This window comes from Triturus cristatus, chromosome 8 (assembly GCF_964204655.1).
Source record: "Triturus cristatus chromosome 8, aTriCri1.1, whole genome shotgun sequence".
In the NCBI taxonomy this organism is placed as follows: Eukaryota; Metazoa; Chordata; class Amphibia; order Caudata; family Salamandridae; genus Triturus; species Triturus cristatus.
The window spans coordinates 1,323,272,508-1,323,288,148 of NC_140591.1; the positions used below are offsets into that span (position 1 = coordinate 1,323,272,508).

Genomic DNA, 15,641 nt, shown 5'->3' on the forward strand with positions numbered 1-15,641 from the left:
ACGGAGGATATAGAAGGAGGGTGATGTAAGCCTAGAGAGGTGGACCAGGAGGCGTATTCATGTCCCCGGCCCTTACTGGAGCTGTGGATGAGGGGTGTAAAATGCCTTGGGGAGTATACTCAGCTTCCAACAGAGGAGGATGTAGGGTCAGGCCTATGAGATCCTTGGGATGAGGGGGCGTGCAGAAGTTGTCTGGGTCATTCCCAGCATATCTAGGCGGGATAACACATTCCTCTCAAACCCTTTTAGTTGATCCACAAGAGAGCTGAGTGCGGTCGTAACTGCGCCAGAAAGGGTCTGTACTAAAACAGTCAATGAGACGTAATCTGTGTATGAATGATTAGCCAATGTTTACGGGTAAGTGTGTGTGTGTGTGCGTGTGTGTGTGTGGGGGGTGTCGATGGTTGCTTTTGAGACGGTAATTTCTTAAAGACGTTTACATCCCTCGCCCGCTCCACCAGGAAAAGAGGAAGTCTGGATGGTAGTAATTGATGGAGTTTTGAAACGTTTTCTAGGTGATTGGGTATCTGGTAAGACAGTATGGGGGGATTTTGGAATACACTTGTCGAGGTCCTTGGCCACCTGCTACCCATTTGCTAGAGAGCTGCCGGGGGTCACAGTGGGAGTTACGACTAGGGCAGCTGGAATCTAGCCCGAGTTACCAGAGATGTTATTTGTGCAGGTGGCTAGGGATTCCTCAACACTAATGATCTGTTTTTTCCATCACCCCCACGACACCCGTAATGTAGTTCAAGATAGAAGAAAACAGCAGGGAATCCCTTGGTGATTTGCCTAACACCCCCCCCCCCCCGGTGCTTCCTTATTACCATGACCAATTTTAATCAGAGAGATCCCAAAGATTGATGAGTGAAATACATCTTTTAAAATGCAGCGAAAGAATTACTTTAAAAATAAAAATAGCTGTAAATGGGACCGTAAACACGCTGCCAGTCCCCAGGTCCCGAAGTTCAGAATCAAAAAGACAATGCCACAGTGTCCCAAACACAAGGTTCAGTGTCCGGCAGTTGAGTCGAAGACAAAGCAAGCAAAACCGACCTTGGCTGCAGGTACGGCGTACAGAGTACTTCAAATCCCCAAGTCACTGAATCAGGTCAAAAAAGCCAAGGGCGGTGGTCCTGCCCTGCCTCTTCCTGGCGCGGACGGGCCCACCCTTGGCCCAGGCGTGTTCCGCGCCGTGGAGTGACTGCAGCACTTAAGAGCTCGTTCCAGGCTCCTCCCTCCTGGTAGAGTGCAGGCATGTAGTCCCCCCCCCCCACCAGACCAGCAGGCAGCAGAGTGAAGCAAAACGGCATTCCGCTGAGTGTCAAAAGGCAAAGAGCACGGCTCTGAAGACAGTGTGCCACACCATGCCCTCTCACTGTGACTTAAATCTACAGCTGCACATTAGAAGAAACACAGTACTGTACTGTCTGCAGAGAAGAGGGCAGCATCACCTCTATCACTGTGGTAGCCTGCCCTCTATGGACCGGTAACGGACTCCGGTTCCCAGCACATCACAACACTATCAGAGCACCTGTCTGCAGTGAGTGACTCCACAGACTACAGCAACATCAAACCTCCAGATATTATTTACCCAGCACTGTCAGTGACTCCGTTGGTAAGTTAAAGATAATGTTCCTGCTGGAGTGAGATCAGAGTTTTGTCTTGTGGAAGTTTTGGCTCACCAGTAGCGCAGAGGGTTAACATGCCTGTTCCAAAGAACGTCTATTCTGCATGTCACAGAACTGAATTTTATGTGGGTAGCTCAGTAGGTTACTGCTTTTGTCACAGAGATCCTTAGGTCATTTGAAATGCATAAATTACAATCCAAATCCACAGTGACCTAAAAACTGTCATCATGGACCTCAGCTGCATGTAAAGTGTATAGTATAGGTTATAACATTATGTTTTTCTCTCTATTCTTTCATTATCCTAATTTTGCTAAAAGGAATTAGTTTGGGTAAAAATGCATTCTTATTAGTAAATCAACTCCAACTACTGTGGTACATTTTAAATTCTGAGTTTTTGTTTTTCCAGACCAAACACTGAAAATATACTGTCTACTAGTATGGATGGCACATGATTCCTACACCTTGTAATCCTCATTGGTTTATTTAACATTTCCTATAATGAATTGCACGAGTATGATTCATTGTTTCTGTGTAATGTGTGTGTGATGTAGTGACATGACACCTTGCACTGGTATGAGCAGAACTATAAAACCAAATTAAATGTTTCCATGGAGGTCATGAGGGGTGCCAAAAAAACGTTGCACTGGTTACCACCATCTGAGAGAGCGAATCACTGTTGTCTGACATTCTGCTGTTTGGCTTTGGTTGTTTTTTCCAGTTGGGAAGGTAGTGTACTCTGTCTGGACTGAATGTACATATGGATTTTAATAATGTATTGCTTATTTTATAATGCAAGTGACAATCTGTTGCTCCACTTAGTATTATTTTTGGATGTAGCTGCATATGTTTGCATATCTGCACAGAAGGTTAACAAAGTACTGACTCTGAAGACGTGTTAATTGCTTAATATCATAGTTACATAATTGTTTTACAGTATGATGATCATATAAGGGCCCTAGTGTAGTACTCCTTTAATTTAAGGTGCTTTGAAGCAGTTTCAAGATCTTCTTAGAGATTCTCGTTGCTCAAATGGGTGCAATTTCTGATATTTATCTGTTTACATGGACTTCATTGATTGATTTTATTTGCAAGAAAGTGTTACTCTTAGTGTCACACATTTGGTTGTTGAATGTCTCTCATAAGTACACTGAAACTATTAAAATGTCACACATAAGCAATCTGAAACCTTGGCAGCTATGAGCAGTGACGTAGCCAATACAATAGTACAAAAGAGAACAACAACTGTATGCCCTCAGTGCATGAACTGTCTAAGGAAACAATCGTAAAGACAAATAAAACGACACAGTCAAATAGCGGAGTCATTCTGAATAAGTAACAAAATGTTCTGCACGAAAATCACAAAGACTGTAACAATGTTCATATCAACAAAGTCTGATAAATAAAAACGTGCCAACAAGCGAAGTGTTCAGTGGTTCCAAATAAGTTAAAGAAAGTTCTAAAGCAATAATGTATGATTTAAAATAAGCGCTGGCAACAAAAGAATAAATGCGCAAAATGATCTGAAAAGAGCCAAAAATAAATTGCCCTTGCAAGAAGTGCTCTGAAAAGTAAAAGAGAGCAGTAAAGAGCAGTAACGAGAGAGTCTAAACATTTGTGGGAACAGAACCCCAAAATTCAGACATGCCTAATTTTAGAGCACCCCAAATTTTACCTTTGGCGGGTCCGCTCCACCCTTGATCTTGCGTTAAAGATCACCCTCCTCAACATAAGGCCCAACATTAATTTAGCAGAGTAACAAAATAAGAAATCAGGTCCACTCAATAACTGAGTTCTAGATCAAAGGAAAAGTTAAAGGGTTTTATTACAAAATCGAAAAAAACGAAATGGTAAAGGGTAAACGATAAATGCCATAAATTCTCAAATGAAGAGGACATAATCAGAAAAGCAGAATAATTTGAAGCCCCGAATGAACAGCAAAATCATTAGATAAACTAACAGTACCCTAGAGGAAGAGGAAAGTCTTCTCTGGAATAAATTGGACAGTCGTTTTAATACACATTTGCAGAATACAAAATGAGAAAAGACAGCAAATTCAGGGTGGCATCACTAGTGATAACACATTTTAGGCAAACTAAAACATGATACATAAGAAATAAGTTCATAACACTAACCCACTTTTAAGAAAACGTCTAGTAACTTCTGTGCTGTTGCTCTCCAACGATGCACAACACAATAGGAATATCTGAACAGTAACCCATATACCAGTGTATTCTTCCAGTTCCACTTCAAAAGTATAGCGGAAAAGTTCTTAGACATTACTACATTGGGAACATGAGGAAGTTTCATTCACAATATATGCACTCTAAGGAAAATAACCAGCTGTATCACACGGTTAAATGATCTGCGAAGAATTGTGGGGAAGAGTAGACACGCATGGGTGACTTGGGGGGTGGGATGGGCTGGTTAGGGATAATGAGCAGAAGTGAGATGATATTATTAATACATCAACTGCGTCCAGAAGCCATGAAAAATTCATTAATATCCAAAGTTATTTGTCATCTGAACTTCTTTTTGAAGTTTTTTTTAAAACAGAACAATTGATGGACAGAATGCAGAACAATGTCATACATTCACCCCAGTACAGAGATCTGGGCCTAAATCAATAGTTTTTTTGCCCACCATGCCATTCCAGTTTGGACCCAGCCATATGCAAATCAGTCTTGAGCCTGCACCCAATGGGAACAGTCCGGCCCGAACTGCCAGGTTAGGTCCTCCCTGGACTGGAAACAAGCATCCGAGGACCGGTTTCGGGCTTTCAGCCCTCATCAGCCAGTATAGCTTGACTACAGTGGCATGGAGAGCACGGGACCCACGTATGGGCATACTTTTCCCACTCGGGGTGACAAATGCAAAAAGAACAATTGATGCACAGAATGCAGAACAATGTCATACACTCATCCCAGTTCAGAGATCTGGGCCTAAATCCATCGAATCAAGCTATCCTGGTTGAAGAGGAGTGAAACCCCGAAACCGGTCCTAGGATGCTTGTTTCCGGTTCAGGGAGAACCTGGCTTGGCAGTTCAGGCTGAACTGTTCCCATGAGACACAGGGTCAAGACTGATTTGCATATGGCCAGGTCTAAACTGGGGTGGCATGGTGAGCAAACGAATGATGGATTTAACCCAGATCTCTTGACTGGGGGTGAATGCTTTGATTTGTTCTTCATTCCGTCCATCAATTGTGTGTCTTTGGCTTTAAAAAAAAACTTCGACATGGATGATAACTCAAGTCCATTTACACTGGTTTGCACACTACATGTGATACAGAACAAAGTGCGACATTTTCAAATACATAAGTCTGTCCGCACAGATTTAGGAAAAAAAGATGTTACACAAAAATAAAAACATTTTACTCTGCCTGGACACTTATTTCGTTAAAATACAAATTTTATAATATTCAACAAGCATTCATTATTCATCTAGTCTTTGAACCAGAAGTAAAATAACAATACACTGCATAAATTCATTTTTTTGCGCTTCTTTCTTTCTGTACGTATCATGCTGAAGGAAGCTTCACATAACAGACAATGAAAACAGACAGACAACAGGCTTCAGCCTTGAGCCCTTGAAAAGTTATATCTTATTTATTAGTTAAAGAAAGATGTGGAGAGTAGCAACAGCCAGCAGTTGAACATTCATTTATGATCTCTTTCTGTGTTACAGGGAAATAAACTGGTGCAAAAGTATTTGTTGTGCACGTTTTAAAGGACTTCAGTTGCCAATACAAAAATAATGCAGAGGAAATGTTTAATTTGTTAATTAACTTTCTCATGCATACCTATACGTCAGTATTTACGCATGTATGTGTGAGAAAAATGATAGTGTCTGTGTACTAATAATGTGCACTAACCACCAGAGTTGTCTTACTTTTATGAAAACATGAGGACACTGTGTGGGAATCTGAACTTGCTGATGAATCCTTGGTGCTTGTTTTGCACACATTCAAGATATCTCCATGCACTGGGTGGGCGAGCGTGAGTTTACATACAGTCATGACTGCACACACGCTAGATGTGCGTTTGTGAGTTCAGAGTCAACACCTCTCTGGCCCTCTACGTCTATGAGACCTGCGCACACTGGGTGTGTTAGTAAGCGTGTACTGGCCAAGCGTACACACTGAATAAGTGCCCGAATAAGAACAGAGCCAGAAGATAGGAGATACCAATTGGCTTTTAACATATACAGACCTGCAGATTAATTTATGGCCGATGTACTTACTGTGTGTGGTCTGTGGGTATTGAGTGCAGGGAGCTGGCATGTTGAGAGTGCCCATGGGATAAGGCCTTTGTCTTTTGCCTTTTGTGTAAGTAACTGTTTTTCCTTTTCATAGGCAGGGGGTACTGGAATTATGCACCATAAGAAGGACAAATTAGGAGGCAAGGTAGTCTAAATTATGCAGCAAGAAAAGGCCAATTGTGTGGCGTAATGCAGCACATTTACTGATAGCATTACTTCATTATTTATTCCTTTTTAGCTCGAGCCTAGCGCAGCGTGCAAGCGCTGCTCTATGGGAGGCTTCTTGTGAGCACTCCAAACTCATCCATGTGGGTCTGTCTCCTCCCACACATTGAATTGGCTTTTGCATGTGTCTTTCAATAATGAAAGCACGCAAATGGCCAAAGGCGGGTGCATGTCCCACCTCCTTTCCAATGTGTCACTCCCACAGCGTTTTAATCTAGGGAGCAAGCAGCGGCGCGCAGGGTGGCAGCTGCATTCCTCGTCGTGGATCAGGTTACTAATTAAACAGGGCAGTCGCTTTCTCTTTAGCAGCCGCGCATGTTGTTTTGTGTGGGCTTGTTTTACTTTAGGCATATATCTTTTCATCATCAGTTCCTTTATTTATTTGAGTTGGTTGCTCTACTGCCACATTCTTTCCTTCCGTATTTAGTATTTTATCCTTTGCTTTGCCTTCCGTTACTCGGTCTCGGTGCCAAAACCTCGAGGAGACTGTGCGGCCACGCCTCTTCTTCGGGTCCCAGATCTAGCTGCCCCGGACATCAGCCCGTGAGATCTGCCGGCCATCGACAGGCCTGTGCCGCTCAGATAAAGCCACAGAATGCGGAGTCGCAGCTAACCAGACTGTTTGAGACCCAGGGCCCTCCGTCTCCCTGTCGGCAGAGTCTAAGAGCAGGCAGATGGGTCTTTTCACCCAGTCACCTGCTGGGACGCGACCGAGCAGCTCCTTGACTGCCTGCTTTGTTAAATTAGCGCACTGTGACAACACGCCACCTGTCCTGCTTTGCGTTGCTTGAGCTTGGCCTTGTGCTCTGGCGAAGGGCCAATTCCTTACCCAGTCAGGGTGGGCAAAACCTTCTAGGAAGCTATAGGACAGTTTCTATGTCCGTGTCTCAGATACATTGTGAGCCGCCTATACAAGGGAAGCTATCTCTTCAGCCATATAATTCAGATGATTTTCAGGACAATGTAAGACTGACACCTACACAGCAGTCAAACCACCTCTCCCTCCAGGGTGCTGCTGTTCCCCACCCCGGATTGCACACCATGCACCATTCTCACCATACTCCAGCTCCTGTAAAATTAGCCCAGGGTGAAATTCTAATTACGATGATAAACAATGCAGTTCAAAAAGGAGGGTCTAAGGGAGAGTTTTATAGACCACTAAGGATTATATCCCCAAATAACTAATGCCAAACATATAGAAATCCTAGAGTCTAACCGTGTAGAAAAATAGTTATGAATTGATAACACTCCCCCATGAAAATTGAAGAATGTGTTCGGTGATCATAGATCCCTTAACTAGTGCTCATAGAAATATCCAAGGGCGGATCACTTTGTAAGACGTAATCTCTGAGGGATTTCTATATGTTTGGCAGAAATTCTAATTACGCCAGTTAAATTAGCCAAATTCCCATTGCTTGATTTTATGTACTTTTTTAAGTGAGAGCACCTCATATGGATAAGTCGAACACTGTTTTGTATAGAAAATCTGTAGCCGACAGACATTTCATGCCATTCATGGTATTGCCTGAAATATTTTTACACACGCTCCTTCGCCTAAAAAACATCTCTTTCTCCGCCGAGGGAGCCTGCTAGGACGCTCTGTATCACTGACCAACCCCCCTCCTTTCTGCTGCTCTCAGCCGTCCCACCAGCTTAGGCGACCGTGAATAACACCAGAAGAAGCAGCGCGTGGCCTGCTGCGCCTCTTCTGGCCTTAACTGCAGCTGTCCTCCTGCTAACATCTGGAGTCACTATAAGAATTATTATTTATTTTTTTTATTTCAAAAGGTTTTATGGGAAGGCTCAACCAATAGTGATAAATGTACAAGTGCACAAAAAGAGAACTACAGCAGTGCTTTGTTCGATTGATCATTTTTGTGGCGCATTTCTGGTCCCATTAGCATGAGATTAGCAAAAGGAAATAACTCTGAATAAAGGCTTCTCTGAGAACTCTGTGTTTGTGATCTCGCGTCAATGTATCCTTCTGCTGAAACAAGAAGGGAGTCTATGGGAATTCTAATCGTACCATTTTTATTTGTTTTAGTTAGACCTCCCATCTAAAAAGTCTGTCGTTATTTTCTTTTCCATGGCATCCAATGAGCTATTGTACAAGATGCAAAAGTGAGGCAGATAAGCCCGATAATGCTTCAATCCATGGCAGGACAGCACCCAGGATAATGTGCTGCATGACTAACCACTCATAAGGTCCCAAAGGCGAGACCTATTGGCTATGCCAATGCTTGTTGCACTTGTTAACACTATGGGCACAGGTTGCACCTCAGTTGAACACCCAAACATAGCAATAAGCAACAGAAAAGTGAGAGGTAAGCCATTGCAAAGGACACGCATCCCTGTGATTTTATTAACTTTTGAATCATTTGAGCTAGAAACTAAATTTTATTTGTTAAAGTCTGCAGATTATGCAGCAGATGGATTGTGTGGTAAATGCGGCAGATCCATATTCATGCCGAGAACGGCCCTGGCCATAGGCCATGCACATTGAACACAGCTGCTTCATGTGCCAGACATTGCCTCTAGCCAAACCCTTGATCCAGATTTAGTATCTGCAAAACAGGACCTTGACTTGGCCATGCAGAACAATGTCTGCTCTTGGCCATGTGCGGCAGGTACTGGTCACGGGCTTTGGTAACATTCTGCACCCCATCCCTAATGACCTGAAGAATAGTAATCAAATAACTAAGACTATTAAAACAAATCGTACGTCACAATGGAGAGTGTGCTTTTTTTGCCCACTCTAAGTGTCAGAGGAACTTCGCTAATATGAAATTTCAAATATAGATTAGCAAATTACTAGAGAGTTTGCAACATAAAGGACAGAAACGGACATCGTTCCACCAGTAAAAATAAGATTTTCTGTTTTAGTATTCGCCATTGGCTGGATGTTTTTAAAAAAAAAAAAAAAAAAAGAAGAAGAAAAGAAGAAAAGCTGCAAGTGTCACTTGCACGTCACTTAGATGACATCTATATATGCCTACGTCTTATCTTTCTTTACCTAATTTTTCGTCTTTAATTATTGCCCTCTGCCTCCCTAAATATTCAGTCTCTACTGCCTTCATTATCTCCTTTCGCTCCACAATGGAATTTCTTCATGCTTCTTCTCTCTTAATATCTGTTTTTCTCTCTTTGAACTTGTCGTACGTGAGTTAACGTACTAGTCGTGCGAAGCGGAATATAGTCCTCTTTCCTTGTATGTTGCCTCCTGATGTCGTGGCCAATGCGATGTCGAGGATGGCTGTGACGTCAGGGGGCGGCGGGAGGAGGACAGAAAGAGCGCGAGGACGCTGGCTGGCGGTTGTATTCTCCGCTGCTCCTCGTGGGCCGTAGTATTTACAAGAGTTAATAAAAGCTCAGTTCTTGCCAGTAAAACTGTCTCGCCTCCCTCATTCATGCCACTACAAATGGCGACGAGGGTTAAAGCTTTTGTTGCGGCCCACGAGTGAATTCCGACGTGCCTGGTGTTCCTTTGATGCTGCTGTGGCGCGCCGATGTCTCCTCGCTTGCTCCTGCGCGGTGAACTCCATCGCGGATGACTCCTTGCCTCTACCCCTGCCTGCTGGATGCGTTGCTCTCTGCCGATGAGCCCTGCTTTGACGTCTGCTGCTGGTGATGCGCAATCGCGCCCTGACGACCCCGTGAGCTGCCTCCGGTGAGCTGCTGCGGTGGGAGCGCCACTTCTGCTGTTCCTTTGCGATTCCTGCCGCCTGTGGCTCAGTCTGTGTGCTGTAGCGCCAGACCCCTTGCCAGCCCCTGCGTGTTCCGCTGGTGGTGCAGCCAGTGTGTTCCTGGTCCCCTGCTCTCCCGCGTCCTGTGGTGTTCTTCTGCGCTGCCTGGGAGCTTCCTGAGTGCTGTGCTCCTGTTCCACGTGTCCTGCTCCGGGTGTGTGCCTGCTCTCCAGCCAGGGCGCAGCCTATCAATATTTGTGTGCCGCCCCTCTTCCTGGACTCCCAAGGTAAGCCGTGCATGAAATGGAAGGGGTGGCTGCGCGCATTTGAAAACGATATCGTCTCCATTGATGGTAAGGGGTATAGCCCCGAGCGGAAGAAGTCAGTTTTATTCGGACTGTTGGGGAAGGCTGGCCAAGAGGTTTTCGACAGCTTACCGGTTTATGTGGACCCTCCGGGGGCCCTCGCCCCCCTGAATGAGTACCAGGAGGCGGTTAAGCGGCTTGAACTGCAATATTCTGAGGAGGGTAACATCATGGTAGGGCGCCATAAATTTGCATTGCGGAAGCAAGAGGAGGGAGAGACTATCGAGGAATATATTGCTTGTCTGCGCGTTTTGGCCCAAGACTGAATTTGCGGAGATGACTGATACCTACATCAGGGACCAGGTGGTGTTCTACTGCCATTCTAAGAAGGTGCAGGAACGGTTGCTTTCTTGCAGGAACCCTTCGCTGAAAGATGTGGTGGCCATTGCGAAAGCCGTTGAACGCTCCATGGTGTCCACGAAGGAACTTGCGAGCACCAGTCAGGCTTCAAACGTGTTCTATGTGCAGGACAGACAGAAAAGTGCACCCAAGACTCTAGACAGGGCGGCTGGTGATAGAGGGGGGGGCAGGAGGCCGCTCGCTTGTTTTAGGTGTGGGTCGAGGGACCACTTGGCGGATAGCAGGACCTGCCCAGCCCTGTCCAAAAGCTGCTCTAAGTGCAAGAAGGTGGGCCATTTCGCGGCAGTGTGTAAAGCCAGGAAACCTGGTGGGGGCATGAAAGTGAGCTCGGTGAGCGATACTGATGTGGATGCGGACATCGTGCTGTCCATTGATGCTGAGGATGGTAGAGTGAAGGGGCCTATTGGCTCCGTCCTGATTGGTGCTGTTGAATTGCCATTTACGGCCGATTCTGGTTCCCCTATTACCCTGATATCTGATACTACATTTGATTTGAAATGGCAGGGTGTGCGATTGTATGAGACGGATGTGAATCCGAAGGCCTTTGGGGAACAAGACATAGTGATGATGGGGTACTTCTGGGACTCCCTCACCTTTAGGGGGAGAACAGTGCGAACGAAGATATATGTGGCTGAAAAAGGAAGGAGCCTGGTGGGGTGGAAGGACCTGGCGAAGCTGGGTGTGATGCTGGTCCCGGGGGCGGATGATCCCATAGTTCTGAGGGATGATTGGGTCAACTACGTGCAGCCCGACGATGTGCATGAGGGTTTAGCTGCGGTCATCGGCAAATTTGAGTCTGTTTTTGAAAACAAAGTAGGATGTGTGAGAGGATTCGTGCACGCCATAAGGTTGAAAGAGGGTGCCGTGCCAATAAAGCACAAGGTCAGGTCGGTTCCCCTATCTGTCAGAGGGGAGCTGAAGGCTGTTCTGGATAGGCTGAAAACGGAGGGGGTGATAGAGGAAGCAGGCGCATCAGAGTGGGTGTCCGCAATCGTGGTGTCCAAGAAGAAGAGGACAGGGGACATTCGGCTGTGTGTGGACCTGCGATCCTTGAACAGAAATATCCTGGTGAACTGCCATCCACTGCCCAACATTCAAGAGATCTTGTCTTCCACGTCTGGATCGAGGTTTTTCACTCTGATAGGCCTGAAGTCCGCGTACCACCAGGTGTGCCTCACGGAGGATTCCAAGAAACTGACCACCTTTATTACTCCATTCGGAGCGTACAGGTACGTCCGTCTCCCATTTGGCCTTGCATCGGCCTCCGGTGTCTTCCAGAAGTTGATGGATCTGCTCTTCTGCGACATGAAGGGGGTAGAAGCATTCCAGGACGACATTCTAGTACACACGCGAGATGAGGAGGGGCACCTGGAGCTGCTGAGCAAAGTGCTGGAGGTGCTGCGAGAAAAAGGGATGACGGTCTCCCAGGACAAATGCAAGTTCATGGAGGGGAAGGTCGAATACTTAGGGCACGTGCTGTCACCGGACGGCATTTCGCCTAAAGAGGACTTGGTGAGGGCCATACGCGATGCTCCATGTCCAGGGGACAAAGACGCCTTACGATCGTTCCGGGGGCTCAGTGAATACTATTCCAAATTCATGCAGGGGTACGCGACCATGGTGGAGCCTCTAAGGAAGTTGCTGCGCAAGAACGAGAAATTCACGTGGGCGCAGGAACAACATGATGCTTTTAATTCTGTCAAGCAGGCCATCGTGGCGGCTCCAGTGCTACAACCATACAGCAAGGACCTCCGGAACGTGATCACAGTTGATGCTAGCGCCAAGGGCATCGGCGCAGTGTTTTGCCAGTTTCAAGGGAAGAAGGAGAACACAGTCGCTTTCATATCCCGGTCACTGAGTGAAGCTGAGAAGCACTACAGCACTATCGAGCGGGAAACGCTCGCGTGCGTCTGGGCCGTGGAGAAACTGAAGAACTACCTGTGGGGTATGGAGTTCGAGCTGGTCACTGACCACAAACCCTTGATCTACATGATGGACGGCGAAGGTCGCGGTAATGGGAAAGCCAGCTTGAGGCTCCTACGTCTACTGTCCAAGCTGCAGGAGTATCACTTCGTCATCAGACACATCAAGGGCGGCCTCAACTGCAGGGCAGATTGCCTATCGCGCATGCCGGTCATTGATGAGGGGGACGGTACCCTAGACGACACGGAATGCGTGGTGGCGATGGTGGACGCTACGGTCATTTGCGAGGGATCCATTACTGAGGAGGAATGGTTGACGGCCCAGGAGAAGGACATGACTATTCGGAGGGTGATGGACCACCTGACGGCTCGTTGGCCCCCGGTCCGGAACTTGCACGGCGCACTCAGGAGTTTCCAACAGGTTAGCCCTGAACTTACCATCGAAGGCGGCTTTGTGAAGAGACATGAGCTGTTTGTACCGCCGGAAGGTTTGAGAGAAAAGCTAATCAGGATAGCTCACAGGGGCCATCCCGGCGGTACTGCCACAAAGAATCTCCTCAAGCAATACTACTGGTGGCCTGGGATGTGCAGCGACGTCGTCAGTTTCATTGATCGATGCGGGCCGTGCTTAAGGGCCGACAAGCACTGGAAGACGGCAAAGGGGGAGCTGCAATTGGTGGACATTCCTGCCGGCCCATGGATCAAGGTTGCCATTGACTTCGCCGGCCCATTTACCCTGCTGCCAGACGACTGCAGACATCTCATCGTTCTCACGGACTATTTCTCCAAGTGGATCAGGTACAAGTTCGTCAGGGAGGTCACTACTGACCGGGTGATCAAGGTGCTGACGAAAGTTTTCGCTAGTGAGGGACAGCCGAAGATTTTGGTGTCCGACAACGGCACCCAGCTGGTTTCCAGACAGATGAAGGACTTCCTGGCCAGATTAGGAATCAAGCAGGAGAAGACTCCGCTATACAGCCCTAAGAGCAATGGGCAGGTCGAACGGATGAATAGATTCCTCAAAGAGAGTGTACAACAGGCCGTTGCCTCCAACTTGGACGTTAAAGTGTTTCTGGCAGACAAGGTGCACACTTTCCATAACACGCCTAATGAGGTTACGGGGCACACTCCATTCTACTTGATGAGGGGGAGAAGGTGTACGAGTGAGCTTACCCCCAAATTTAATAAGTGGTATGACATGAGGGAGGAAACTGAGGAGTTGACTGATGAGAGGTTGAGAGTCAAAGAAAGAATAGTGGCTAAACAGGAAAGCAACAAACGGTATGCTGACATGGTAAACAGAGCCAAAGCTAAGGATATAGTACAGGGGGATTGGGTTTTGGTGAAGAAACCGAACAAGCTGATGAAAGGAGAATCTGTATTTCAGACCCCTGTACGTGTGCAAGGAGTGACAAGGGGAGCTGTCTGTTTGGAAGGAGGGGCATGGCGTAGCAAGGACGACATTGTCAGGCTCAAGGCTGGCCAAGAGGAAATCATCATGAGAGGCAACCAGGTGCGCGAGGCTGAGAGCGATGACAGTATGTATGAGTGGCAGGATCATGAAGCCAATGATGGAATCACTGGTGATGAAGTGAGTGGGGATACGCCTCCCGTACGAGGGCGGACCGGACATGGAAGTGCAGACCGGTGTGAGAGTACGTGGCACGGCCTCGGGGATACCGAAGGCCGGAGTGGTAGCAGCCCCAAAACGGTGAAGAGTGACAGTCACAATGTAATGAGTGCAGGCCAAGATGGTACGGGCACTAGCGGGGGGTGGGGTCCACCCTGTATGTTACTCCCCGCAGGCCAACAAGGCATATCAGAGCTCCCAAGAGGTTCGAAGATTTTGTTATGAGATGAAGTTATGTATGTTTCTCAATTTGTTAAAGAAAGGGAGATGTCGTACGTGAGTTAACGTACTAGTCGTGCGAAGCGGAATATAGTCCTCTTTCCTTGTATGTTGCTTCCTGACGTCGTGGCCAATCCGATGTCGAGGATGGCTGTGACGTCAGGGGGCGGCGGGAGGAGGACAGAAAGAGCGCGAGGACGCTGGCTGGCGGTTGTATTCTCCGCTGCTCCTCGTGGGCCGTAGTATTTACAAGAGTTAATAAAAGCTCAGTTCTTGCCAGTAAAACTGTCTCGCCTCCCTCATTCATGCCACTACAGAACTGTAACCATATTTACCTGCCATGCAACATGGCACATTTAAAATAACAGAAAAAAGAACGCCTACTGTGCACCATTTAAAAACCACATTGCCAATAGGTTTCGCTTATCCGGTAAGATACCACATGGACTGCAATAAAAAAAAAGAACAACTAAGAATAACAAAGATAAAAGATGTTACATAGGCGAAACCTACTGGCTTTGCCAATGCGTATTTCCCTTTCCAACATTACTGATAGGTTAGACATGCTGGCTAGTACATACAGCACTGTTGTGTACTTGCGAAGCCGTTTATGCCCTAATAGACTAAGGAGACTACACGAGTTGACTTTCGATCTGACGTACTATAAGAGACCCCTCTCTTTCCCTGCTTGGCCCTCCCTCCCTTTCCCACTTCTATAGTGTCAACGTCTCTCTCCTTCTTTCAACTCCTTTCTGTGCCCTAACCCACAAGTCAGCGTTCTCGTTTACTTCAATACAGTACATGAGATTCTCGCACACAACCACATTTCTCTGAGACTCACCCAGTATGGTCATTTCCCCTGACATGATGACTCGTACAAGCTGCCAACAAATGTAAGATGACCACCTGTCCAATAAGTGAACGGATGGTCCGTGATCTCAGCTTGCGCCCCGTCGTCTGTAGCTGATGTTTTAAAACATGACGTGTAATGAAAGTGTAGTGTCATTTCTCCCTAAACATCACCGCTTCCGGGTTGCATGTCAACCAACCAATCCACCCATTGTTGTTAATATTCAGGATGTGGAAGCCAGGACATTCGATATACCGTCGTCTAGGATTGGATCGTTGACGACATCGTGGCCAATCCTAATGCGCTGTTCAGAATTCCGAAATACTGATTGGCTTTAGAGTCGGCGCCGGCTACATCAAACTAAGCCATCCTCTAATACTTGCCTGATCTGATGACTGTCGAGTCTATCCAGGAATGATAATCGCACCAAGAATTTTTTATTTTATTTATTTAATGCGTTTTTATATAGCGCGGACTTTACCCGAAGGTGTCAGAGCGCT

The 15,641-nt window shown here is 46.6% G+C and overlaps 1 protein-coding gene across 1 annotated transcript in view; it reads right to left on the reverse strand.

Moving 5' to 3' along the window:
* Positions 1-15,341, reverse strand: part of HSPA13 (heat shock protein family A (Hsp70) member 13) — a 49,574-nt gene extending 34,233 nt beyond the window's left edge. Inside the window, exon 1 of the mRNA XM_085623048.1 lies at positions 15,133-15,341. Within this exon, the coding sequence (XP_085479174.1) occupies positions 15,133-15,157 (25 nt within the window). The 5' untranslated portion in view covers positions 15,158-15,341. The remainder of the gene's footprint in view (positions 1-15,132) is intronic.
* Between the last annotated feature and the right edge of the window lie 300 nt (positions 15,342-15,641).